Below are 24,778 nucleotides of genomic sequence, written 5' to 3' on the forward strand. Positions count from 1 at the left end.
GAATACGAAGCCTATTTCCAATGGGGGGGAGATAGGGGGGTTAATCCCTTCCATCAAAAAAAATAAAAAAACAGGTGGGTGACAATGGGTATAAAACCATTAAAATTCGTATTAAATGTAAATAAAAATATAATTTCAATGAAAATTGAAAATTAAAATTTATAAATTAATTAATTGGATTTCAGATCATAACCATAATAAAAAAACGAAAATTGCTGTGGAACAAAAGAGAATTGCTGGACAAAGGAAATTACGTGCTGCAATGAAATCTTTCGATTACAGAAGGATTGACAATCGGCTGGAACGGATGGCGCGTATTGTGTTTGATGGAGTTGTCAGGATTACAGACATGATAAACTTTATGGAATTCTCACTCAAAAGGATTAAAAACGCTGTTCGGGCGCTGAGAAGCAAAAGGCTAGTTTCAAAAGTTGGTAGACCGCAATTTGTTATCGGAGACAAAGAACAAATTGTGCTGGATGAAATTATCATTGAATCAAGATCTGGAAGCTGTTTGCATAAACGGAAAGTTCGCGAACTGGTTTGTTGTTGTTAAATAATTAATAATTCTAATAAATATATTAGATGGAAAATGTAATTAATGATACAGACGACGAAGAAACCTTATTCATAAACGTTTCAATGGGAACCGCATACCAATTTGTGAAGCTCCATCCCAAGATGAAGAGAAGTTCTCCGAAATATGTAGATGTTAATCGCCTTGCGGTGTCATGCCATATTGAAAATCAACACTTGTATTCAGCTGGACAGTAAACATGAAAAAAATGGATAATAAAAAGAACAAATATTCAATATGGATGATTCATTAATGAGAGTTCCAGCCACTTCAAAACTGAGCGTGGTTCATCCGAAAAATGAAAATCCAGTATTTCGTAAAGAACCACCGAAAATGGCGAATTCTACACTGGTTGCTGCTGTGGTTGATGGTTGATTTGCTCTTCCTTCTGTGATTCTATGGTCTTGAAAGAGCTTTCATGATGAAATGAAGTAGCTCCTATCACAGACTCTGGATATATGTCCGAACGGAAGTGGTTGGATGGGCTGCAACCTATTTCAAAAAGGATACACTTTCAACACTTCTTCCAAAAATCATCGCCTTCAGAAAGCGCATGTCACTTGAGTATTCTTGATGCCTGCTTCTCATCGACTCACACATTTCTTGAGCAGATCCGACAATCTGGAGAGAATTTCAAAAAGAAAATATCGACATCGTCACCTTCATTCCTCACAGCACACAAATCATCCAGCCTCTTGACAGAGGAGTTTTCGCTGTTCTCAAAACAGAGCTGCAAACAAAATAAGAACCTCCATCTTCGTCGACATCTTCATCGAAAAGAACAGCTCTTGTGGGTGTTCTCCCTCAAGCAATTCATACCACCCTCTCACCTGCTGTCATTAAGAAAACCTTCACAACGAGTGGAGTTCTTCATAACGAATCTGGACCGATTCTCATGAAGCTTCCAAAAACATCAGAATATCAACCTTCATCACATTCAAATAGATTCGACTTCTATGGAAAGTTAATAACTGATGAGAAGCTTCTGAATGATTGGAGTGAACATTTGGGAATTAAAAAAGAAGAAAAAGTTGAAAAAGAAGAAAAAGTTGATGATGAAAAGAATTCAATGGAAGAAATGAAAGAAGCAAAGCAAAAAAAGATGAAGAGAAAGAGTCTTTGGTTGAAAGGAAAAAAATAATGAAAAATTAAGAAGTGAAAGAAGATGATTATGAAAATGAAAAGGAAGAAATCAATGAAAGTTAAAGAAAAAATGAATAAAGAAAAGATATACGCAAATTGGATTAGTCATTTGTGTTTTTTAAATTTTTATAAAATTTTTTTCATATCAAAAAAAAAAGGTCCCAATAAAAAAAAAGGGTTCCGATAAATAACTGATCCTATTCAGTAGAACGATAATCGAAACAAATAGTTTTGATTGCGGAGTCAACACTTTTTCAATTAACGGTCAAAACGAAATGAGTACAACAGTCAAAATGGAATTTGAGGCTGCTGGGTTGTCTCATTTTCTGTCTTGACAGGCACATTATTTATCAGAAGCTTTTTTCTTGTTCATTACTTTTCATAGGCAAATTATCGAGATTTTAGACTGTTTGAAGTGAATGGAATAGGAGAGATGAATAGTCACAAACTGAATATTTCTGCTGAAAGAAGACAATCATCGGAAACAGTATTTTTCTCAGAGCTGATATTTACAATGAGATCCTTCTGATGGGAAGTGTGAACAGAGCAAAGACTATCTCCGAAACTTTGTTATTTTCATAATTGTCAACACAAGAAATTTCTTTTCCACCAACTGAATGAATATTCTATTGATTTTAAAGAACAATAAAGTATCATTTTGAAGACATTTGATGAAGAAAGAAATCAACAAATGCGCAGAATCCACAATCGAAGCAGATGATGGTATAATCCGAAGATATCGTCATCCTCAGATCTTATTGAAAATTTGTTGGTAATTCAATAATGCATTGCACATCATTATTATGCTATTGTCGCATGTCGGAAATAAATGGTTTTGGAGAAAAAAATTTTTTTAATTTTTGTGATCAAAAAAAATAATAAAAAATTATATTTAAAAAAGTGATTTATATCCATCAAATTTATGTGAAAAAAGTTGTATTTGATAAAAATGATGTGAAATAATCATCAATATAAATTTTTAGGGTTCATATTCAGATGCACTTTCACCATCTCCTGCTCCATTGTCACTTTCTGACTCTGTTTTCTCTCCTTCAACTTTTTCACCAAAAATATCATCTATATCAGCAATTTCTTCAGATTCTTCTTCTTCAATTTCGTTTTCCTCTATTTCTTTTTCATCGTCAACATCATTTTCCATGCAAAGGTACTTAACGAGTTCAGTAAAAGTGATGTTAAATGAAGATTTGACAAGATAAAGAGATAGATAATCATGCATCAATCGAATGCGAGTTCCAAAAGACGGAAAAGTGCATCGCAAATGATGCCACAACCCCTCTATTGTATTTGTGCATGCTCCTGTGTCCTTATTGAAGAATTGCCTTTTGTGGCAAACTTTCAAATGCTTGTAACCCAGAGTCTCCAAAATGTCGTACGCTCTCCATTCATCAGACATGATTGTTGTCCCTTCCTTTATGTACTTCTGTATCAATGGAATGAGTGTTTCTCTTTTTCTGTTTGGCACAACGACCATGAATCTTCCTCCAGCTCCTCCATCCTCTTTCCTCTCCACACCTCCAAAAATCCAAATTTGTTTCTTCTTTCTTCCGCGATGAAATTTTCTTTTCCTCCATATTGCTTCATCAATCTCTACAATTTTGCCTTCTCCTCCAATTGATACCTGCCTCTCATTCCATATCTCAGCACATGTTTTTCTGATAACACTTCCCCAATAGCCAACTGTGTCTTCATCGATAAATAGTAACGTTGCAATAGTTTTATTAGGAATTTTCATCCAGTAATATCGACAAACAAGCAGAGTGATACCCAATCCTATTTTTGTTTTGCTGAATTTCGTATCGGAAAGAACGCTTGTCTTTGTCTTGCACGTGGGACAGGCAAAATATCTGTATTTTCCATTTTTGTGTATATGTTTGAAGGCTCTATGCTTGCTGCACATCGGAATACGATCACTGACGATTTCATTAATGAACCAATCCCATGCCTTATCATCATTATAAAACAAACGATTGAGCTCGGATATTTCTTCTTTTTTGATGAGCTTGACATCTCGTGCCATGAGATCAATTTTGATCAAAACCCATAAAATAAATAAAAAATTAAAATATTGTGGGATTTATTTTTTTTTTGGAAACACATTTCCGACACATAAAACTATTTTATTTATTGTTATAATGTGTTAAAAAGACAAAATAATTACAAATTTTTGAATTTTGAAGATGACGATATCTTCGGATCATGCCCAGATGATATATGAGACGATGCTCTGTAACAGTAGATATTGGTTACTGAGTCGAGGAAGATCAACGCTTTCCACTCGAAGAAGCCAGAAGCCGAACAGATTCAAAAGGATCAGAATAAGACGAGGAAGTGCGCATTAGCAAAGTTGCAGTGCCGGCGTTGTACGGAAGGAGATAGTTATCAGATGCTGTCTCGATGCAAATCTGAGAAAGATACATCATTGAACACTTCAACAAAAGTGCCATTGAGTCAATAGAAAGATGATTGTTCACATCCGCAGTGACACCAACTTAACCACAGCATTCAAAGTGAAATAGAAATCAATTCAATCATCTCTTTCCAATGTCGCAACCTCTCCAATCGCTTCATTGTTGACGATCACCTCTGCGCTTATTCCTGCTCCAAAAGGCATGAATTCCCCATCTGACTTTTAACGTCCACTTCTTCTTCTCATTCACATTCCTTTCGCATTTTCTTAACTCTGTTATCTTCACGAATTGAATTTCCTTTCATCAAACTTTTTCTTTAAGATGAAGAATTTCACCTATTCTGATTGCCAATTCATTGCAGAATCTCTATCTATTTCTCAAACTCTACTAGCTTCAGCATCCGCAGAGCACGCTCCTCAGCAGCCGGAGGTACCATTGCTTTTGCAGTTTCATCTGGTTCCATTTGATAATTTTCTCAAAACACACTTTGCAGTGTTAGATAACCGCTTTTCACCTCATTTATATCAACATCTTTTTTCCATGTTCCTTTTTCCTCTGCCTCTTCTTTCTCCTCCAGCACTGTAAGCTCCAACAACAGTCGCACCATCTAGAACAACGTTCACCTCCTTTCTTTCCACCACACTTCCAACTGCTCGGCCTCCGCTCGCAGCTTCAGTACTCCCCCAGCTGATACTACTGAAAGCACAATCACCAGGTCTTCGAGAACTGGAAAGCCGTTTTCACAATCGAACTGTTATCTGACCAAAATAGAGGAGATATACAGTTGGCTGCATGAATCATATTCAATAGCCACAGGCACAGCGTGAAGAAGTTGAAGCGCTGGTGCGCCTCCAGCCCAGACGCATATCATGGAAAACAGCACCCGGACGCAGGAATGCATTCCGTAATATTCGCAGCGACGGCCCAAGAAGCGTATGCAAATGGCACACACGAAAGAAATTCCATTTTATCTTGTGAGATTCCTCTGCAAGCTGCCTTAGATAAAGAATTTGTAGAAATCGATATATAGCAACAAAATATTACATTATACAGAGCTTTTATCACCTCCTTCCACGTTGCTGTTTCTGCCCTGCAGTTGTTCTACAGAAACCCCAGAAACACAGATATATCCGCATCCACATTCTTCGACTGCATTCCCTCAAACTCCAAAAAAACATTTCGATCTTTTTTTATGAATTCTCTTCAATCAATGTATATCAGAACAAAAAGAACAATAGCTTTTCAGAATTGAACTTCTTCCACATAAACTTCCCAAACAGTCACATTTCTTCAAAGTACAATCGGAACTGTTTCATTACGAATCAACTCTCACTGCACCATGTAACTTTTCTTTTGCATTTCCTGCTTCTTTCACAGCCACATACACGCTAAATACCCAATCTCCGATCTCTGAAGCGCTTCCATTTCCCAAAGAGCGATTATTTTGCTCAAAGATTCTCCAATATTATCTCCATAAATCACCCTGATCGTCGAAAGCATCCACTCCATCAATGGCTGCAGACATGTCTCCAGCGGTCTCAGTACCAGCTGCATCTGCACAGACGACTTCTAAGTGAGCGGTTTTTGAAGCATATGCGCCTTTTTATACTCCATCTTTTCTTGCTTCCCATACACTGTGCTCATCAGCCACTTCATATCCTTTTAAACTTCCGGCAAAGAAGGTACATCAGCCCCTTTCTTATCTGCTTCATCTATCTTTCGCATGTCCACACAGCCACTGCAGTGCTTCTTCACACGGAACCTTCATTTTCTTTCAATCATGCTTCTTTTGCGCAAGAATCATTTATTGTTTCTCAATCACCTCATTGAACAGCGCCTTCTGCTCGATGATCGTCTGCTCCTCACTTTCGACAGTACAATCAGTTGATAGGTTTCCTTCTCTATCATGTTCACATTCTGCAGCACAGCTGCATTTTCTTTTCCCCACTGTCCGACTCCCCACTTCCGTTTGTTCTGATCCCTTTCTTCTTTTCATCTGACGCTTGTCCTCTTTCCACCGCAGATGTTTCCTTATTTCACAGCAACCTCATTTATGCTTAGCTCTGGATCAAGTAAAACAGAACTTCCATTTTTAATGATCGCTGCAATCTTCTCCTAGCACTTTTCACTCAGCCTCAACTGCAGAATCAACAAAGCCAAATTAGGAATTATTCCACTCGATGCAAATGCCAACAAAGAAAGTGTGGCAAACGGAAACTCCAAAATTGCCTGTGACCCTCCTCGGCTCACACTCACCACTTCACCGTGCTGTTTCTGAAACTTCTATTTTTTCTAAATCTCTTCATTGATCAACAACACTTCTTCATCATCTCGACAAGTTGCTCCAGCAGCGTTGAAGCTGCTGAGTTGTACGTAGTTCTCAGCTCCAAAATGTTCCTCTGGTTCATCCGAATTATCTTGTAATTCTCCAGCATGTTCTCAGCAAGCCATCTTGTCCACTTCAACGTCCGCACGTTGTCGAATATTTTTGCATCAGCATGGAGATCTCCGAATGCCTCTTCTTCATCTCATGCTTCATGTCATCGTGCTGCTCCTTCTTGTTCTCCTTCTCTTCCTCCTCTGCTGCCTTCTTCCCTTCGCTTTTCAATTCGCTGAACATTGAAGTCGATAAAGAAAATAATTGACGTTTAGAAAAGAGAAGAATGACGAACTTCGTTGGTTGCAAGACTTTTTTTGAGATAAGTCTTTTTATTTTCCAGCAGCTCTATCTGCCTCACAATCACAACATCTACGGTTCAACTTGAATTTTTGAAAAGCTATGAGTGCTCGATGTTTTCGAACTTCATGAAAAGATGGAATAGCGTTTCTTTTTTGAATAAGTTGAAATGAATGAAGAAAGTTAAAATAAGCAGCCGATATTTTCATATGATGATAGTTTGAAAAATATGTTCAGAATTCTTTTTCGTTTTTTTTTTTGTTTATTTCCAAAAAGAAAAAAACTAACAAAGCTTATCGATCATAAACAATTAACATTTAAGCTGTTATATTCAACTATGATCAATTGTTCTCCAGTTTAAACGCAAACAAGTTCATAGTTAATTTTTTCTATTCATTAATTAAAGCATTGAAAGTTTCGAAGTTTAAAAAACTGCAAGATCAAGAAATTCAAAATCAACAGATTTGAAACTAATATAAGATATATTCATATTCATAACTGAATTATCTTTGCAATAATTGTGATAAGTTAAATAAAAAATAACAGAAGCTCATTGTATTGTGAAAAAAAACATGAAAATATTGAAAATAACATCATCTATAATAAAATATATTTAATTTTCATTATGAAATTTGAAAAAATAAAAAAACTTTAAATGCTAATAAAAAGAAAAAACAAGCGAATAAAACTTTTAAGGAATAATTACGGAAAACGAAAAACAAAATTTAATACATTGTGTGTAAGAACAGGCTAAAAAAATGTGATTTTTCTAAAATTTTCACCCATATGCCCTAGCAACTTGCACAGACATTCCTTTTTGCATGATAGATTTCCTGTTAAAAACATGCGAAATGTTATTCTAACAGTTTCGATCCATCGAATGTGGAGGCCACATTCTAACTGCATCACATGAGAGCAGCATCGATTCGACAAATGTTTCAATGAGTAATATGGAACTTCTGGGCAAAAGCATTGTGTCTGTGCTGGAGCAGGGCGAATTGCAAGACGAGCCACAGGAATTGAATGCAGGAGAAGACCTAGCAGTGAATCTTAGATGCTGCACACTCCATTCGCTTCTCCAAAATGCTCCATCTGAGCCCTCCATCATCAGCTGCACTGGCAGCGAGTCTTGCAACGTGTCTGTGCAAAACACATCGATAAAGAATTGTGGAAGTAACCAAAGCGAGAAAGATGGAGGAATGATCATGAAATTGAACGAAGGAGGATTTCTCGAGTGCTGTTTTTCTGCTGTCTCAAAGTGTTTCTGCTCGGTAACTGGAAGAAGAGTCGCGATATTCCTGGACTGCTCATCAATCACAAGAGATGGTCTGCTTCCTTTCCTGCTGAAAAACACCACGTTCATGGAGAACAAAGCATATGTGGGAAGAGACCTCTATGTGAGATGCACAAACATCAAATCTCAAATCAGCATTGAGCTATTCGAGCTCGATTTCAGAGCACCGTTTGTTCGGGAGTTTGCTATGTGGGGATGCACAGCACAAGACCATGCTGATGAACAAGATCTGCTACTGATTGGTGTTGTGTATCGGAGCGAGACGATATTTGCATCTTCTTCATACGACAACTCCTCCGATTCACCACAGCGCGGTGGAATAAGCGAACCTTGCATTTCCTTGAATGTTGCTCTGCCCCACATCATTCCTTCAGTTTACAGCAATTTTCTGATTGACAAAAGCGCTGTGGTATCAGGCGAAGCAAGCGTATGCGATGTAACGATCAAGTTGTTGGAGCAGGAAAGCGTTAAAGGGAATATTTGGCGAACTGCTCCATTGAGAGCAAATCGAAAAGTCTTGTTACGTGCTCGTCAAGAGTGAAAATGGAATCTCTTTCGTTTTTGTTTGGGAGCGCTTTTTCTTTTTCTCATTCCAGCTAATTATCCCTTACCAATAGCAACTTGTCGATTGCAGAAACAATCTTTGCTCAAGAAGCTTCTGGTGGAGGTTCTGAAATTGAACTGAATTGCTCGATTATTGAAATGAGCGATGTAAGATTGACGATATCTGACTGCACTTTTGCTGGTATCTGTCTCAGTTCTTCATGCCTGGCAGCAAGTCTTAGGTAGTATTTTTCGTGAACATTTCTGAATTTCACACATATTATATCTGGAGTGCTGATAGATTTTCAATATCTATCAAAGTTGCCTATGCTTCAGAAATATGCTTTCCAATTGTATCGCTCATGGATCAGGCCTCATTCTTTGCAACTGCTAAGACTGTCATCCCTTGAACATTCAAATGAGATGCACCCAGAGCGTATCGAGCATGACTGCGTTTTCCTCAGGCGGTTCAGGAGATCATTCAAACATCCAGTGCAGTTACCTGGAACTTGACGATACACACGTTTCAAAGGAATCCTTGCTCTCTGTTGAATGCGAAGATGCAAATGTTGAGATGAATTTCTTGGCCATTTTAAACACAGTGATTGAGGATGTGTGTGCAGTTAGCATGGCTTCAAATGCTTCCACATTTCATTTGAAGCAGTGATCGTTCTTAAACATTACCCAAGGTTCACTTGACTTATGATGCTTGGCTGCTTCATCTTCATCTTTGTTGCTGGAATTGGAGAATTGCACCAGCAAAAAGTGTCTTTCTCCATCTGTAAAAAGGCAGCATTGCAGCATTTGCAGATTTGACTGATGCTTGCATTTCTTCGTGTGTGTGTTTGATGGAGCGGCAAGCGTTTCAGAGTTGAGAGCGAACAGCAATTCATAATTAGAGCTGTGCCAATGCAGTGAATCGATGGTTGATCTTCAGAATTGCTCAGGAAGGATTATAGACACGAGTGTTGTCAATTCATCCAAGAGATGGCTGTCGATCTCTGGAGGAAGCATTTCTGTTCATTTTGTATTATTTGTCAACAACAGCTGAGTGCACTGGGTTGTCCATCCATGAGGAACAATATTACCTGCTCTGGTCATGAGCTTCTGAATATTCAAAGCCTGAAAGGCGGAGATGGTTTAAAAGAGAACTCATCACTTTGGATTTTGAACTTGGGATGCAACCTTTCTGGAATTGCTTCAGAAAGAGCCTCTCCATTCTTCATTCCAAAGCTGACTTCAGTGAATTCTCACCAGCAAGGTGACATTCTTGCAATTGAACTTGCTGGATCATTGCTCCTGCCCTGTGGCTTATCCCTCCAGGTTGATTCCTTCGATTGAATAGTTCACGAACTCCAGGTGTATCTGCATCTGTCAGAAGAGTTTGCAGGTGAAATAGAGATTCATGAAGCCATTTCAGCATCAATTGTAACAATGCATCTGAGGAAACGTAAGTATCTGTAAAGATCTTATTTGGAAGGGCCGAATCTCCAGCTTCAACTGATTCATTTATTCTGAAGAACAGAAGAAAACATCAATCAAAAGGGAAATTAAAAACTTGTTGAAAGTGGAAAAGAAGGAAAACGAGATGGCCGATTATAGCAATTGCGATATTTGCTTCCCGTTTCTGATTGTTTTTATTAGATTTGTTTAATTTGTTGTTCGTTGGAGAAAACAAAAGAAGAAGCTCGAAAATATAAAGAGACAGTTGATGATACAATAAAGAAGGATCCGAAGGCATACGAATGTTATCTCCAGAGGATTCGCCAGATAATCAATGGAGGAAAGTGAAGAAGAATGCAGTTAAGTGGAATATTGAGAGGATTTGTGAAAAAAAATCTATACATAAATGTGTAATTTATTCAGTTAACGGAGAAAGTTGTTGAGATGAAAACAGCTTCAATCTATCGACTCGACTAAGAGCTTCGAAATTATATGCTTTGTTGGCTGCAGGTCATTCCACAAACATCAATAGAAGCAAATTTTTGTTAAAGATATTTAATTACGCAGAGATCAAAAAAAGTTAAAAAGTTGAAAATAGAACAGAATAACAAAAATAAGTTATGAATTTACTTTATTTCTAGCTCTTTTTGTGTATAAAATTTTCTTTTAACACATATCAATTTTTGTTTGAGAATATAGAAAAATCTTAGATTTTTTGAGTTTTTCAATTTTTTTGTTGATAAAGTGAAAGATAAAACGTGAAAATATTATAATAAGTGTTCACTGCTTTTTCATAAATACTTTATTAAAGTGTCACTTCAACCATCTTAAATAACATGACTTCATTTTAGAAAAACCCAGTTCATACAAATAAGTTGAATTAATTCAAATGAAAAAAATCCATTTACAATTCATCTATTGAACACTTATTAATTTTGATCATTACCTACATAAAATCAGAAATTTGATTATTTTTCAATAACATTGAAGAGATAAGGTATACCCGCTGTGGATCCATCTCGATGAGGTCTATCATTATTATCTATTTATGAATATCTGATGGTTGTTATCATCTTGTATAATAAGTTGAATAGGCTATGATTATATGATAGAGATCGAGAGTTGTTGCTGATATTCTTAGGGGGTTATCATGATTTGATTTTCAGTGATGTTCGATAAAGATGGAGTTATTGATTGGTGTAATCGAGATATATCCATAGCGGGTATACCATATCTCCAAGAAGGAGAATTAGCAAAAACATTAACCAGTGTGTCGAAGTTGGTAAATTAGTGGTGAATTTGTGTGAAAATTGATGTTTTCGTTGATGAAATACATGAGTTTGTAATAACAGCTTTATGTGTTGAACCTGTTTGTTAATCGTTTGTGTTATCGTTGATGGAAATAACAGGTGTGAGTGTCGAAGATGGAAAATTAGTCTGACAATTAGTGATGACAGTTGATTTTATCGTTGGTGTGATCGTGAATAAAAATAATTGATTTTGTTTTTTGTTTTATCGTAAATGGGTCGGAAGAAGATATACGCAACTGTGGAAGAAGCGAAAGAGGCTCAACAGAAACAAATTAAACAGTTTCAGGAAAAACGTAAAGAAGAAACTAAGTATTACAACGAACATGTTACTGAAAAACAGAAGAAGTTGATTAAGATATTGAGGAGAAAGGTTATCGAAAGTGATGAGTTGTTAGATGAGTTGATGGAAAAAGTTAGTGGTTATTGCCTGAACAAGCTTGATTGGGATAAATGTGTTAATTAATGAAATATAACTGACTGAACACGTTAATTGAATCGTTGATTGTTAAGGACAGTGGTCCATGTTGATGTTATCGTTGGTTGCCAACAACAATATTTTTACTTGAAAAAGTGGTAAATCGGTGTCCAGGATACCGGGTTGTGGCAATATCGAGATGCTTGGGGAAGTGAAATGTTGAGTTAAATCTCCGTGCTGGAAGCGTGTCCAGGTGTCCAGGTGTCCAGGATAGTTTAAGTTCATCTGAAAAGAGCTGCCAACATGCAATTTCTGCTAACATAAGCATTTTCCCCCTAATTTGCTATGAATTTGAGGGTTTTTATTTATTTTCGATTATGTTGTCATTTTGCCACATTGCCACATGACATCTTCTGTGGTATACATTATTAATTCGTTGGTGGCACACAAGTTGTATCGTTTGTGTATTAATGATTCCAAAAATACGAATATGTTTAGTTGATTTCCACAGAACGGTCCATGTCATCTTCATCTTCTCGTCGTTTGAAGAGTTGTTCATACTCTGGTTTGAGTTTATAACACCACACTTGATTTCCTCTTCCACCCATTTGTTTTCTCTCACATCTGTCTTTAATTGCTAGTTGGAATGAGCGATCGTTCTTGTATTCAACTGGTCTGAAACATAGTGCATCAGAACATCTCCACCCTTCTTTGAGTTTATTGTAATGCTCCTGACAGAACACATCGATGACAGAGAGTGATGCTGCAATGATATCTTCCTTTGCCTCAGTTGTTGGAATAGCCCTTGTGTTGAAATTGGTGAGATCTTTGCTGAGGAAATAACAGAGAAGTTGTTCATAGAATTCATTATCGAAAGAGTTAGTGAAATCCTTGAAGAATGTGAGATTGTTCTTATATTTTGAGTTACAATCACAAACAACATATCTTCTGTCACCAATCTCAATTTTTACTGGGTATGTGTGATTTGTCACAAATATGAAATTAGCTACGTTCTCAGCTGTTCTTCTTGGCTGATTCTTCTCATTGATTCTGATTGTTGAATCGGTGATTATACTCTTCAATGCATCAAAGTTAGCTGTTCGATCATCTCCAACATTCTTCAATTCGTTCAGTACAATCAGCATTTTCCCTTCGACGATGGAGTGGAACTGTCCTGTCAGTTCTGCAATCTCTGTGACATTTGGATATGAATATCCAGCCAACAGTTCAACAAGAACATTTGTCCAGATATTCTTTCCAATACCTTGCAAACTTTTGAGAACATGTGATGTTTCTGCTTTTTTACCAGGATTTTGAACAATTGACGAAATCCAACAGAGGATGTTTTGATAGAGTTCATCGTTGTTGTTGGAGATAACTTCTCGTGTGAAATCAAGGAATGGTTTGATGATTTCGTCATTTTGTTCGTTTGCCATTTGGTATTTGAACCCATGGAACAGAGAGAATATTCGAGGGTTATCTGAGAAGAACTTCACCCCATCGATCGATAGAACATGAGAGTATTGATCGAAAGCTGTCTCAACTGTGATAGTCTTTTTGTCATCATGCCAGAGTTTAATTGTTTTGAACAGTTTATGCATTACTGATTTTGCATTGAATGATATCGAATAACAAGAGGGGTGAATGTCAAACTTTGTCACAATGAATTCCATCCTTGCTTCAACAAATCTCAGCACTTTTGTGAGATCTTCAGCGACTTCAGACAGTGAGGAGTATTGTTTTCGACAAGCTTTATCCCTGATTTCGGAAATGAGAACGATGAGTTGAGATCTATTTCATGAACAGAAATCTCTCGTGGAGGTTCTTCCTTTTGCTCATTCTCTTTTCTGAGGAGTGGAATGATCACATCGTTGTAATATGATGGACTCCATCTCTTGACAATCTTTTGAAGAACAAATGGATGTGACTTGTTATCTCTGAACCTGTTTCGTTTTTCTTCAAAGTGAGTGATTGCATTTGCTGTTAGAGCAGCTGTCTCTCTGATTTGATTGTATAGAAAATCTATTGATTCGTTGTCGAAACCGTTAATGTTGATGAGTGAGTTGAGAGCTGCAAATAACGGCAAAAGAGTTAACTCAGAGTCAAGTGACAGAGAACCTGTATCGTTATGTATTTCAACATCTTTGAGTCCATCGAAAAGAGCAAGAGCGACAGTTGGAGACATTTCAACGATTCCATCTTGTGTGAGAAGATTGTGTGGTTCAGCTGCAATTGTTGCTGATGTATTCTCTGTTTTGAGGTCAATACCGAATACGTCAAGAACACATTCGAGTGATGAAAGATCTGTGAGCTCTCTGTAATTGTTGAGGGGAATGTATTTGGTGATGATTCTCTTGCCATCTTTCATCTCTCTGTATGAAGAGTCAGCTTGAACAACAAGTCTCTGTTTTCCATCTCCAATACCTGCAAAAATGTCGATATCGTTCTCTGGACTCGTGAACACTTTGGTTTGTGATGAACATTTGAGGGGATAATTACACAGCTCACAATAAATGTGAAGACCACCATGAGCTGTTTGTACAAGTCCGACATTTCGTGGGAGTTTGTCGAGAATGGAATTCCTGATGGTTTTTGTTTGTTCAGCTTGAAGGGATTTGTTAATGTCAACATCAACGACACAAAGATCCTCACATTTGCTGATATCGACAGCTGTTCCAGTGTGTCGTTGACCCTGCTTCTTGTCAGAGTATTTCTTGTAGTCGAACAAGTCAACGATGTGATCTTTCATTCGTTCTCCCATCGTTTCCTGTTCTGTTTCCATTGAATCAATCAGTTGTTGGATTACGTTGTCAGTGTCTGTTAGGGGGTTTGTCATTTTATAAAAATTAAAAAAACAATTTTTTTTTGAAACAGAATTATTTTTGAAACGAACATTTCGGGGAAGATGATGTTGAAGTTAACGTCGAACATTTACGGTAACAGTTCATTTTCACATAAAATGTATTATGCCCATTTGCCCCGTTTGCTCGTTTGCCCACATAATTTATAGGATATATTTGACCCGGTGCATCCTGTGCACCATGTGCAGGTGAAAAGCTCGGAGATTAAACTCAACATTTCCACGCCACAGCATCGCTCACATTATCTGCACCATCAACCCGGTGCAGGCAAAACATCAACTTGGACACTGTTTGAAAAAAATGATGGTACAACGAACGTGTGTGTAGTCAGTTATATTTCGTTAATGTGGCAATCAACTGTCCACCCTTCACACTAGTATTCCAACATGTACTTCAACATGAACGGCATAAGTGTAACAAAATACCTCCTTCAATTTCACGATTTCATTCATGATAATAAGTGGCTAGGCCTTTGCGACAAGGAAAAATTATTGGATGATTGTCGGTCGAATGGAAAAACCTATGTCGAGGTTTTTTTTTTCTTAATGAGAGTCTGAGATTCACAATGTATTTAATTCATCTGATATTCGTTCTAGCATCCAAATTTTTCTCTAACTGAAAGATTCGAAAAATATTCATTTTAGCATGAACAAAAAATAAAGTGTTATATTTTTGAAAATTCTTTTTTTATGAAACGAAATTCAAGAAAGCTAAAAAGCAAAATAGCAAAATTTTTCGAATAAAACTCATTTTTTCTATTTTGAAAATAAAACGAAGCCAAACAAATGTTGCAATCAAACCAAAACAAAATAAAAATTGAAATATATAAACAATAGTTTGATTTATGAAAATATTCGGTTTCAGTCCAGACAATAGTAAAACAAAATATAAAATGAATTGAAGTTTTGCTGTTTGTGTTCTTTTTTTTCCGTCTGTTCCAATATTTCTGCATCAAAAACTGATCAATTTTGAACACTTCAAATTGACAGCAGCCTCTTGCATTCAATAAATGTAAATTCGCTCATCACAAACACAATTGGATATTGAGTAGCAGAAGCTTAAATAGATTAAAACAGAATTATGTTAATATAAGGAAGAAGAAGAAGATGGAGCGAGTGAGAAAGGCTGGTAGTTTTGTGTTAAAATAACAGAATTTAATGGAAGCGAAGTCTGAGAAGATGGAGAAATAAACACAGGACATTGAAGAAGAGGACATGAAGGAGAAATCGATGTTGAGCAATGAGTGGGAGTTACTGGTGATTGAGAGATCGACATTATTTGCTGATTATTTTGTTCATTTGCAATTTGTTTTATGTTTTTCGTGATGTGATGAAGAATTTGAACATCGTGCGTTGCAGAAAGAATTATAATCTGATGGAGAATTGACTGAAAATCAAAAGTTGCTTAAAGCAAAGCTGGAATTTCTGAAAATTCACTTTTGAAGAAGCTTCATTTAAACTTTTTGAGCTTTCTTAATTTTTCGACTCTTTTGAAGCAAGTTCTCTTTCTTTTTCTCTTTCTCTCAATTTCGATTCCTTTCTCTCTCTCTCTCTCTCTCCTTCTCCCTCAGTATAACATCCTCTGCTCTCTTTTGCGCATCTCCCAACACCTGAAAGAACTGCACGATCACAAACTTGAATACCACATCTTTCTCTGTAATCGTCATCAGCAACGCAGCTGTTATCCCCAATGCACCCAGATGCTTCTCATTCAGCAGCTTCCGCCTCTTTCTTCAGCCTGTCACGAATCTGCGCAAACTTCTACTCGCCCTGCAGTCTCAGTGCTTCTTCTTTCTGTTCAGATTGGACTCTGTTTTGTTCAGCCTCTTCCTGTTTTCGCTTCTCCGCAACATCTTCTCCTCCTTTTTCAACTTCTGCTTTTCATGATCTGCAATTCTCTTTTGCTCTTCCCTCAAAATCTTCTCAATGGCCTTGTTTTCTTTCCCTTCTCTTTCCGACTCCATTCTTCTCTGTCTCTATCTCTCTTCAATCTCCAGCAGCTTCTGCTTCGCTGCCGTTGATGCTTCTCTCTGCTTTTCCTGCTCTCTCTTTGGATGCATTGAAATCTCCCTTCATCACTCCTCCATCTGAACTCCTTCATTCACTTGCCCTGCTACGAGCTGCCTCAATCTTTCGTTTTTTTGCAACAAATGCATCTTTCTTGTCATCTGCTTGTGCCTCTTCCGCTTCTGTGATGTCTTTGTTCTTAATGTTGTCGCCTTCTTCAATCAGTCTTGATAGCAAAGAATCGTCTCTTTCACATCATTCAGAACAATTCTTTCTCCCTGTCTTCAAATTCCTCAAATACCTTCTTAAGTGCTTGTTCATCGTGATTCTCCAAATCTCTGCAAAGGAATTTTTCATTCTGTCTTTCACGCCCTTTTCCAGCATCTCCTGCTCCATCGCACACAGATACCGCGCCTTCTCCTTCATGATGCTCAACATATCGTTTCTCAGTTTCTGGTTGATGTGCTGTCAGCTCCAGCTCTCTCGCTTCCTCCTCACTCTTTCCAGTTCATTCTGGATCGCAAGCTTCCACAAGTCTCGCTGCTGCTTCAGCACCACTTTCCGCCCAATGACAATTGAACTTAGTATCCAAAGATGCGTCGAATATAAGCTTGTAAGTGCAATTGAAGATGAAATAGCAGGTGATGGAAAAATGCCTGTACATCGTGTGGAATGAAATACTACGCAAATTCTGAAAAAGTTATCACCGGCAATGCAACTGACAAAGGTTAAGATGTAAAAGCAGGTGAAATCAGTGAAGAAAGAATAGTGCTATTTTGAGGAAAAGTTTTTTGAGTAGGAGTCTGTGTGTTTTGTCATGTTGCTTCAATTTTTGCCTTCAGTTGCTGATGCTGCTGTTATCAAATGTGCAACAGCGGATGCAGCTGAGAATCAGAAATGGATGGATTTTGTTCTTCCATTTGTGAATTTGCTTCGCTCGATGGCAAAGTCTTTCAGTAAGTCGACAAGGGATTGAAAATATGTTGGTTCACAATTTGCACAACAAATTGTGACTGATACGGAGATGGCATTGATAGAGAAAGTGTTTGCATGGAAGTAATAGTGGGGAAATGTGATGGAAGGCTTTTCCGAGGAGAAATAATGTTTGAAGATGTTGTTTCAGGATGATGTTAAATTTTTTTGCTGAAATAGTTACAATAGCTGTTGTTGTAGTTGTTGAAATAATAGCATGTTTTGGAGTAAGTATTGAATATGATGAAGCACTTGATGCAGTTGCATATTCGATAAAGAACAGAAATTGCGGTTGAACAAAATGACGTTCTGTGAAGTTATTAAGATGATTGAGAAGATAGAAAAAGGAGAAGAGGAAGGTGAAGAAGGATGATGAAAGAGAAGATGAAGCAGAAGAAGTTGGATTGTGAAGAGGTAAAGAGGAGACGTTGGAAAGAAGCGAAGGAGAAGAGATTTTTAAAGGTTATGTTGGAGAGGAAGAAGAAGCAGAAAAGAGAACAAAGAAAGCAGGTGAACTAATCCCTAACAGTTTGTAATTCTTTTTTCTTCTTTTGTTTTCTATATTAATTCAGCTTTCTTTTTCAAAATCTAGATGGCTTCTTTTTCTTTCTCTAATTATTTAAATAACAACTTTCGTCGTTTCTCTATATTTTTGTTTCCTCATTTTTTTCTCGTTTGAATGAATTATTCTTCCAAGGCAGGTGTTTCGATTACGCAAAATTATTTGTTGTTTATTTCAAATCAATATCATCAGCATTGACAATTCCATCAAACTACTATTATATAAATTGTATTTAATTATTAAAACAATGATATTTGCTAAACCTTTTTCATATTTTCAACTGCATTTTTCACAAATTTGAAGTTTATAAACAAAACAAAAAAATCAATTATTATTATGGAATGCTTCCATAATTATTTATTTGGATAATGACGTTTTATAACATCAATATCTGAAAGCAGTTCCTGCGATTAACAAATTGAGGTTTTGGACTAATAATATTATATACCAGATAGACTAGACACTTCTTCTCTTTTAAAATCATTTAATTTTTCAAGTTGAAAAGTTATTTATGAAAAAAACAGTCACAAAAGTCTATTTCTGAAATGAAGAAATGCTTTTAAAAATGTTATTCCATTCGACAGTTCGATCTTTTTGACCGACTGATCTTTTGACAGACTGATCTTTTGACAGACTGATCTCGACAAAGATCTGTCGATAAACCATTAGAAATGAATTTTTGGTAATTTTTCAGAAAAAATTTTAATATCAAAAAAAGTTGTTAATTGTCGAAGGAAATTTGAAATATATTTTTATTAATCAAAAAAAATCAACAGAAAAAGAGTTATATTGAAATATCTTCAAAAATACCAAAAAAAGTTTTGAATCTGTCTTGTCGGTCGACTTGTCGAGGTACTGTTTGAAAAGTCGGTCTGTCGCAAAGGCCTAATAAGTGGAAATAAATATCATTAAAAAACAACACTTTTGGGTGGAGCAGTTTTTAGTGATATCAACAAAAAATTTACTAGAAAATTTTCTTGATCAATCCCATAACAAAATTTTCATAATCATCTTTTTTGTAAAAAAACTTTAATGCCCGTGAGTCGAAAGTTTGTCTTTGGATTTGATAACGCATCACTTAAATACTTCACAATTGAGATTTGAAATTTACAATTTATCTCTGTATAAAAACTATTTTTCTGATTTTTTAAAAATGTGATTTTAGAGGAGACTTCTCATTTATTCAATAATTGTTCAAATACAAATCATGGTGGAGCAACATGTTGCGATGACCTGTTCTACATAGACATCATAAAATCAAATTTCACAAGTTGCACCGCTCTACAAGGAGGAGCAACTTGCATCGCTTGGACACAATCAAACTCTGATTGGTCATTCTCAGAAAACAAAGTTAAAAGTTGTTCAATTGCATGCTTATGTGGAACCTGTTGGTATTTTAACATGGGAAGAACACCAACAAGTGCTCAATTCCTGTTTTCCAAATGCAAGTGCATCTCAAATTCTGGAGGTGATTCAACTGGAGCTTTAACATTTTATAATCCGCCAAGCAATAAACCAAGTCAATTTTCAATCGTTGAATGCCAGTTCATCAATAACAAATAAACTGCTTCTTCCACTTATGGAGGTGCTGCACTGTGCTGTACAGCAACTTATTCCTGGATGAATAGTATGAAATTCATGACATTCTGCTTCTTCGATGGCAATACCGCAACAAATGGAAGAGGAAATGATGTGTTCTTCAGTGGTAATGCCATTACTCAATCTCCGTTTGTGAATTGTGGCTCAACAACCCCAGCAAAAAGAGTCTGTTATAGAAATACAGCTGATAACGCCGTGTACAATGGCTGGCTCCCTCTCATTGCCCAGAACAAAATCGTTTCTAACAGCGGAACTAATTCTGATGCCTTTGGCAGACCCCAACAGACCCCATGTTCCACCATCGAGTGTGCCCTCAACGGATTCATATCTCTCCTCCAAGACGCCTCTCTCACCCTCCTCACCTCAACATTTGCTCCCACTCAAACACTCACTTTCAGCGCAGCTGATACAAAAATCACTGGAAATAATGAATTTTATCTATTTTCATCAGAATTTCTTCAATCGTTTCATCTTCTAATTCAAATAGCTTTTCATTTCACTTTATATTCATGAATTATTATCTTCTTTTCAACAGAAGAACTTATCATCACTTTTCTTTCGAGAAGTACAACGGTAGCTCAGAAATTAGTATCTCTTCGACATTTCCTCATTTTATTTCTCTTCTTCCTCTTCTTTTTCCTCTTTCTCCTCCTCCTCCTCATCATCATCATCATCATCATCATCTTCTTCTTCTTCTTCTTCTTCTTCTTCTTCTTCTTCTTCTTCTTTCTGCTTCTCAAAAAATGAAAAATTTTCCTTCTTGTTTTTCTCCTTCTCCTTCTTCTTCTTCTTCTTCTTCTTCTTCTTCTTCTACTTCTTCTTCTTCTTCTTCTTCTATTTCTTCATCGAGTTCTTCTCCACCTTCTCCTTTTACCCGCTCTCATTCAGATCTTCAATACTCCTTCTTCGGCTTATTGGTTATCTTCTGTTTTCTCCTGTAATCTCTCTCTTCTACTCCAATGTCCACTCCTCTAACTATCCACTCTGACCTCTCCATCAAATAACCATTCTTCAGAGCAAACTTCGACTTTAACACAAACTCTGCCTGGATAAGCGAAGCCATGCTCCTGCGAGTCTTTGAATTCAACATCAGAAAGAGTCCCCTCATACACTTCACAATCTTCAAGCACATCCTCAGATTCTCCTTGTGAGGAACCGACTTTGTGAATAGATACATCAACGGGTGGTGCCTTTTCTGCGTCTGTAACTTCCGCCATTCGACAAGACTCATCCACACTCTCCTCGTCGCTGTGTCGCTTCCTCGCGAGATTGTAATGTGCAGAGCACATGAAATGTCTCATAAACTTGAACTACAATTCATTTAAACACTCGCACTGCAACATCTTCTATGCAGCTGTTCTTTCAGACAACCATATTTCAGTTCTCCTCATTTATTTGTTCACCACGTTTCATTACATAAATGCAGTCTTTTTGACAACCATCTTCTGTTCAACCAGAAAAAATATTGAAAAAGTGATCAAAAATTAAGTAATATTGATTTGTTGAAAAAATGTTTGCATCAAAAGAACTCAAGTGAAATTTTTTCAAAGCAAGTATTTTTCATAACCTTTTGAAACATTTAAATAACTGTTAACCAAAAAACCAACTTCAACAAATACCATTCTTTTTCTCATATATTCATCACTTTTCCATTTTTCCAAATTGCTTCCTTTTTGCATCTTTTCTTTTGCTTCTCCTTTTTTATCCTTTTTTATTTGGTTTGAATTCACAATATTAATGTATATTTTTCAAAAGTTTTTCATTTTTAACATTTAAATTTTCTGAAGAAACCAAAAAGATGTATTATTTTGACTTCACTGTTTTGTTATCATTCGAAAAAAATTATTATTAAATGAGACAATTTCACTATGGTGAAATGATCCTATTATCATTTAAACAAATATTCTCATATTCTCTAATTCAAACACAGCAATAATAATTGTCTTCATTTCATAATTATTGCTCACCAGTAAAAAAAACTCAAAACAAATAAACAACGTTATTAATTGTGAAAAAAATAAATGAATAATTAAATACTTAATTTAACATTATATAAAATAAAAAAGTGAATATTAATTCAACAAAAATAGGTTGAAATAACTTCATTAAGTTGGTTTTTTCAAGAAAGAAATAAATCAATAGAAAAGAATTAAAAAAAAAATAAAAGAGAAGAAAAGGCATGCTGAACTTGTTATGAAATAATTGTCGTTTTATATAATCCAAAGACAAACTTTCGACTCACGGGCATTAAAGTTTTTTTACAAAAAAGATGATTATGAAAATTTTGTTATGGGATTGATCAAGAAAATTTTCTAGTAAATTTTTTGTTGATATCACTAAAAACTGCTCCACCCAAAAGTGTTGTTTTTTAATGATATTTATTTCCACTTATTAGGCCTTTGCGACAGACCGACTTTTCAAACAGTACCTCGACAAGTCGACCGACAAGACAGATTCAAAACTTTTTTTGGTATTTTTGAAGATATTTCAATATAACTCTTTTTCTGTTGATTTTTTTTGATTAATAAAAATATATTTCAAATTTCCTTCGACAATTAACAACTTTTTTTGATATTAAAATTTTTTCTGAAAAATTACCAAAAATTCATTTCTAATGGTTTATCGACAGATCTTTGTCGAGATCAGTCTGTCAAAAGATCAGTCTGTCAAAAGATCAGTCGGTCAAAAAGATCGAACTGTCGAATGGAATAACATTTTTAAAAGCATTTCTTCATTTCAGAAATAGACTTTTGTGACTGTTTTTTTCATAAATAACTTTTCAACTTGAAAAATTAAATGATTTTAAAAGAGAAGAAGTGTCTAGTCTATCTGGTATATAATATTATTAGTCCAAAACCTCAATTTGTTAATCGCAGGAACTGCTTTCAGATATTGATGTTATAAAACGTCATTATCCAAATAAATAATTATGGAAGCATTCCATAATAATAATTGATTTTTTTGTTTTGTTTATAAACTTCAAATTTGTGAAAAATGCAGTTGAAAATATGAAAAAGGTTTAGCAAATATCATTGTTTTAATAATTAAATACAATTTATATAATAGTAGTTTGATGGAATTGTCAATGCTGATGATATTGATTTGAAATAAACAACAAATAATTTTGCGTAATCGAAACACCTGCCTTGGAAGAATAATTCATTCAAACGAGAAAAAAATGAGGAAACAAAAATATAGAGAAACGACGAAAGTTGTTATTTAAATAATTAGAGAAAGAAAAAGAAGCCATCTAGATTTTGAAAAAGAAAGCTGAATTAATATAGAAAACAAAAGAAGAAAAAAGAATTACAAACTGTTAGGGATTAGTTCACCTGCTTTCTTTGTTCTCTTTTCTGCTTCTTCTTCCTCTCCAACATAACCTTTAAAAATCTCTTCTCCTTCGCTTCTTTCCAACGTCTCCTCTTTACCTCTTCACAATCCAACTTCTTCTGCTTCATCTTCTCTTTCATCATCCTTCTTCACCTTCCTCTTCTCCTTTTTCTATCTTCTCAATCATCTTAATAACTTCACAGAACGTCATTTTGTTCAACCGCAATTTCTGTTCTTTATCGAATATGCAACTGCATCAAGTGCTTCATCATATTCAATACTTACTCCAAAACATGCTATTATTTCAACAACTACAACAACAGCTATTGTAACTATTTCAGCAAAAAAATTTAACATCATCCTGAAACAACATCTTCAAACATTATTTCTCCTCGGAAAAGCCTTCCATCACATTTCCCCACTATTACTTCCATGCAAACACTTTCTCTATCAATGCCATCTCCGTATCAGTCACAATTTGTTGTGCAAATTGTGAACCAACATATTTTCAATCCCTTGTCGACTTACTGAAAGACTTTGCCATCGAGCGAAGCAAATTCACAAATGGAAGAACAAAATCCATCCATTTCTGATTCTCAGCTGCATCCGCTGTTGCACATTTGATAACAGCAGCATCAGCAACTGAAGGCAAAAATTGAAGCAACATGACAAAACACACAGACTCCTACTCAAAAAACTTTTCCTCAAAATAGCACTATTCTTTCTTCACTGATTTCACCTGCTTTTACATCTTAACCTTTGTCAGTTGCATTGCCGGTGATAACTTTTTCAGAATTTGCGTAGTATTTCATTCCACACGATGTACAGGCATTTTTCCATCACCTGCTATTTCATCTTCAATTGCACTTACAAGCTTATATTCGACGCATCTTTGGATACTAAGTTCAATTGTCATTGGGCGGAAAGTGGTGCTGAAGCAGCAGCGAGACTTGTGGAAGCTTGCGATCCAGAATGAACTGGAAAGAGTGAGGAGGAAGCGAGAGAGCTGGAGCTGACAGCACATCAACCAGAAACTGAGAAACGATATGTTGAGCATCATGAAGGAGAAGGCGCGGTATCTGTGTGCGATGGAGCAGGAGATGCTGGAAAAGGGCGTGAAAGACAGAATGAAAAATTCCTTTGCAGAGATTTGGAGAATCACGATGAACAAGCACTTAAGAAGGTATTTGAGGAATTTGAAGACAGGGAGAAAGAATTGTTCTGAATGATGTGAAAGAGACGATTCTTTGCTATCAAGACTGATTGAAGAAGGCGACAACATTAAGAACAAAGACATCACAGAAGCGGAAGAGGCACAAGCAGATGACAAGAAAGATGCATTTGTTGCAAAAAAACGAAAGATTGAGGCAGCTCGTAGCAGGGCAAGTGAATGAAGGAGTTCAGATGGAGGAGTGATGAAGGGAGATTTCAATGCATCCAAAGAGAGAGCAGGAAAAGCAGAGAGAAGCATCAACGGCAGCGAAGCAGAAGCTGCTGGAGATTGAAGAGAGATAGAGACAGAGAAGAATGGAGTCGGAAAGAGAAGGGAAAGAAAACAAGGCCATTGAGAAGATTTTGAGGGAAGAGCAAAAGAGAATTGCAGATCATGAAAAGCAG

The 24,778-nt window shown here is 36.1% G+C and overlaps 7 protein-coding genes across 7 annotated transcripts; 3 read left to right on the forward strand and 4 right to left on the reverse strand.

The window, feature by feature from the left end:
• Positions 1 to 361: 361 nt before the first annotated feature.
• MONOS_14059 (uncharacterized protein) lies at positions 362 to 774 on the forward strand (the record flags this gene model as incomplete). Its single annotated transcript, XM_067866827.1, has 2 exons — positions 362 to 541; positions 586 to 774. The coding sequence occupies 2 exons, from the start codon at positions 362 to 364 to the stop codon at positions 772 to 774; spliced, it is 369 nt and encodes a 122-aa protein (XP_067720283.1).
• Positions 775 to 2,699: 1,925 nt separating this feature from the next.
• On the reverse strand, positions 2,700 to 3,758 carry MONOS_14060 (putative Uncharacterized transposase-like protein; the record flags this gene model as incomplete). The annotated part of the gene is made up of 1 exon (XM_067866829.1): positions 2,700 to 3,758. One exon carries the CDS (start codon positions 3,756 to 3,758, stop codon positions 2,700 to 2,702), a length of 1,059 nt encoding a protein of 352 aa, XP_067720284.1.
• A 4,018-nt stretch (positions 3,759 to 7,776) lies between these two features.
• Positions 7,777 to 8,661, forward strand: MONOS_14061 (uncharacterized protein; the record flags this gene model as incomplete). Its single annotated transcript, XM_067866830.1, has 1 exon — positions 7,777 to 8,661. One exon carries the CDS (start codon positions 7,777 to 7,779, stop codon positions 8,659 to 8,661), a length of 885 nt encoding a protein of 294 aa, XP_067720285.1.
• A 3,664-nt stretch (positions 8,662 to 12,325) lies between these two features.
• MONOS_14062 (putative Poxvirus D5 protein) lies at positions 12,326 to 14,667 on the reverse strand (the record flags this gene model as incomplete). The annotated part of the gene is made up of 2 exons (XM_067866831.1): positions 12,326 to 13,128; positions 13,950 to 14,667. 2 exons carry the CDS (start codon positions 14,665 to 14,667, stop codon positions 12,326 to 12,328), a joined length of 1,521 nt encoding a protein of 506 aa, XP_067720286.1.
• Positions 14,668 to 16,788: 2,121 nt separating this feature from the next.
• On the reverse strand, positions 16,789 to 17,136 carry MONOS_18241 (uncharacterized protein; the record flags this gene model as incomplete). Its single annotated transcript, XM_067871242.1, has 2 exons — positions 16,789 to 16,924; positions 17,000 to 17,136. The coding sequence occupies 2 exons, from the start codon at positions 17,134 to 17,136 to the stop codon at positions 16,789 to 16,791; spliced, it is 273 nt and encodes a 90-aa protein (XP_067720287.1).
• A 3,666-nt stretch (positions 17,137 to 20,802) lies between these two features.
• MONOS_16657 (uncharacterized protein) lies at positions 20,803 to 21,120 on the reverse strand (the record flags this gene model as incomplete). The annotated part of the gene is made up of 1 exon (XM_067869546.1): positions 20,803 to 21,120. The coding sequence occupies one exon, from the start codon at positions 21,118 to 21,120 to the stop codon at positions 20,803 to 20,805; it is 318 nt and encodes a 105-aa protein (XP_067720288.1).
• Positions 21,121 to 24,207: 3,087 nt separating this feature from the next.
• MONOS_18242 (uncharacterized protein) lies at positions 24,208 to 24,555 on the forward strand (the record flags this gene model as incomplete). The annotated part of the gene is made up of 2 exons (XM_067871243.1): positions 24,208 to 24,344; positions 24,420 to 24,555. The coding sequence occupies 2 exons, from the start codon at positions 24,208 to 24,210 to the stop codon at positions 24,553 to 24,555; spliced, it is 273 nt and encodes a 90-aa protein (XP_067720289.1).
• Positions 24,556 to 24,778: the final 223 nt, after the last annotated feature.

The sequence above is a fragment of the Monocercomonoides exilis genome, assembly GCF_001643675.1.
Source record: "Monocercomonoides exilis strain PA203 chromosome Unknown scaffold55-566112, whole genome shotgun sequence".
Lineage (NCBI taxonomy): Eukaryota > Preaxostyla > Oxymonadida > Polymastigidae > Monocercomonoides > Monocercomonoides exilis.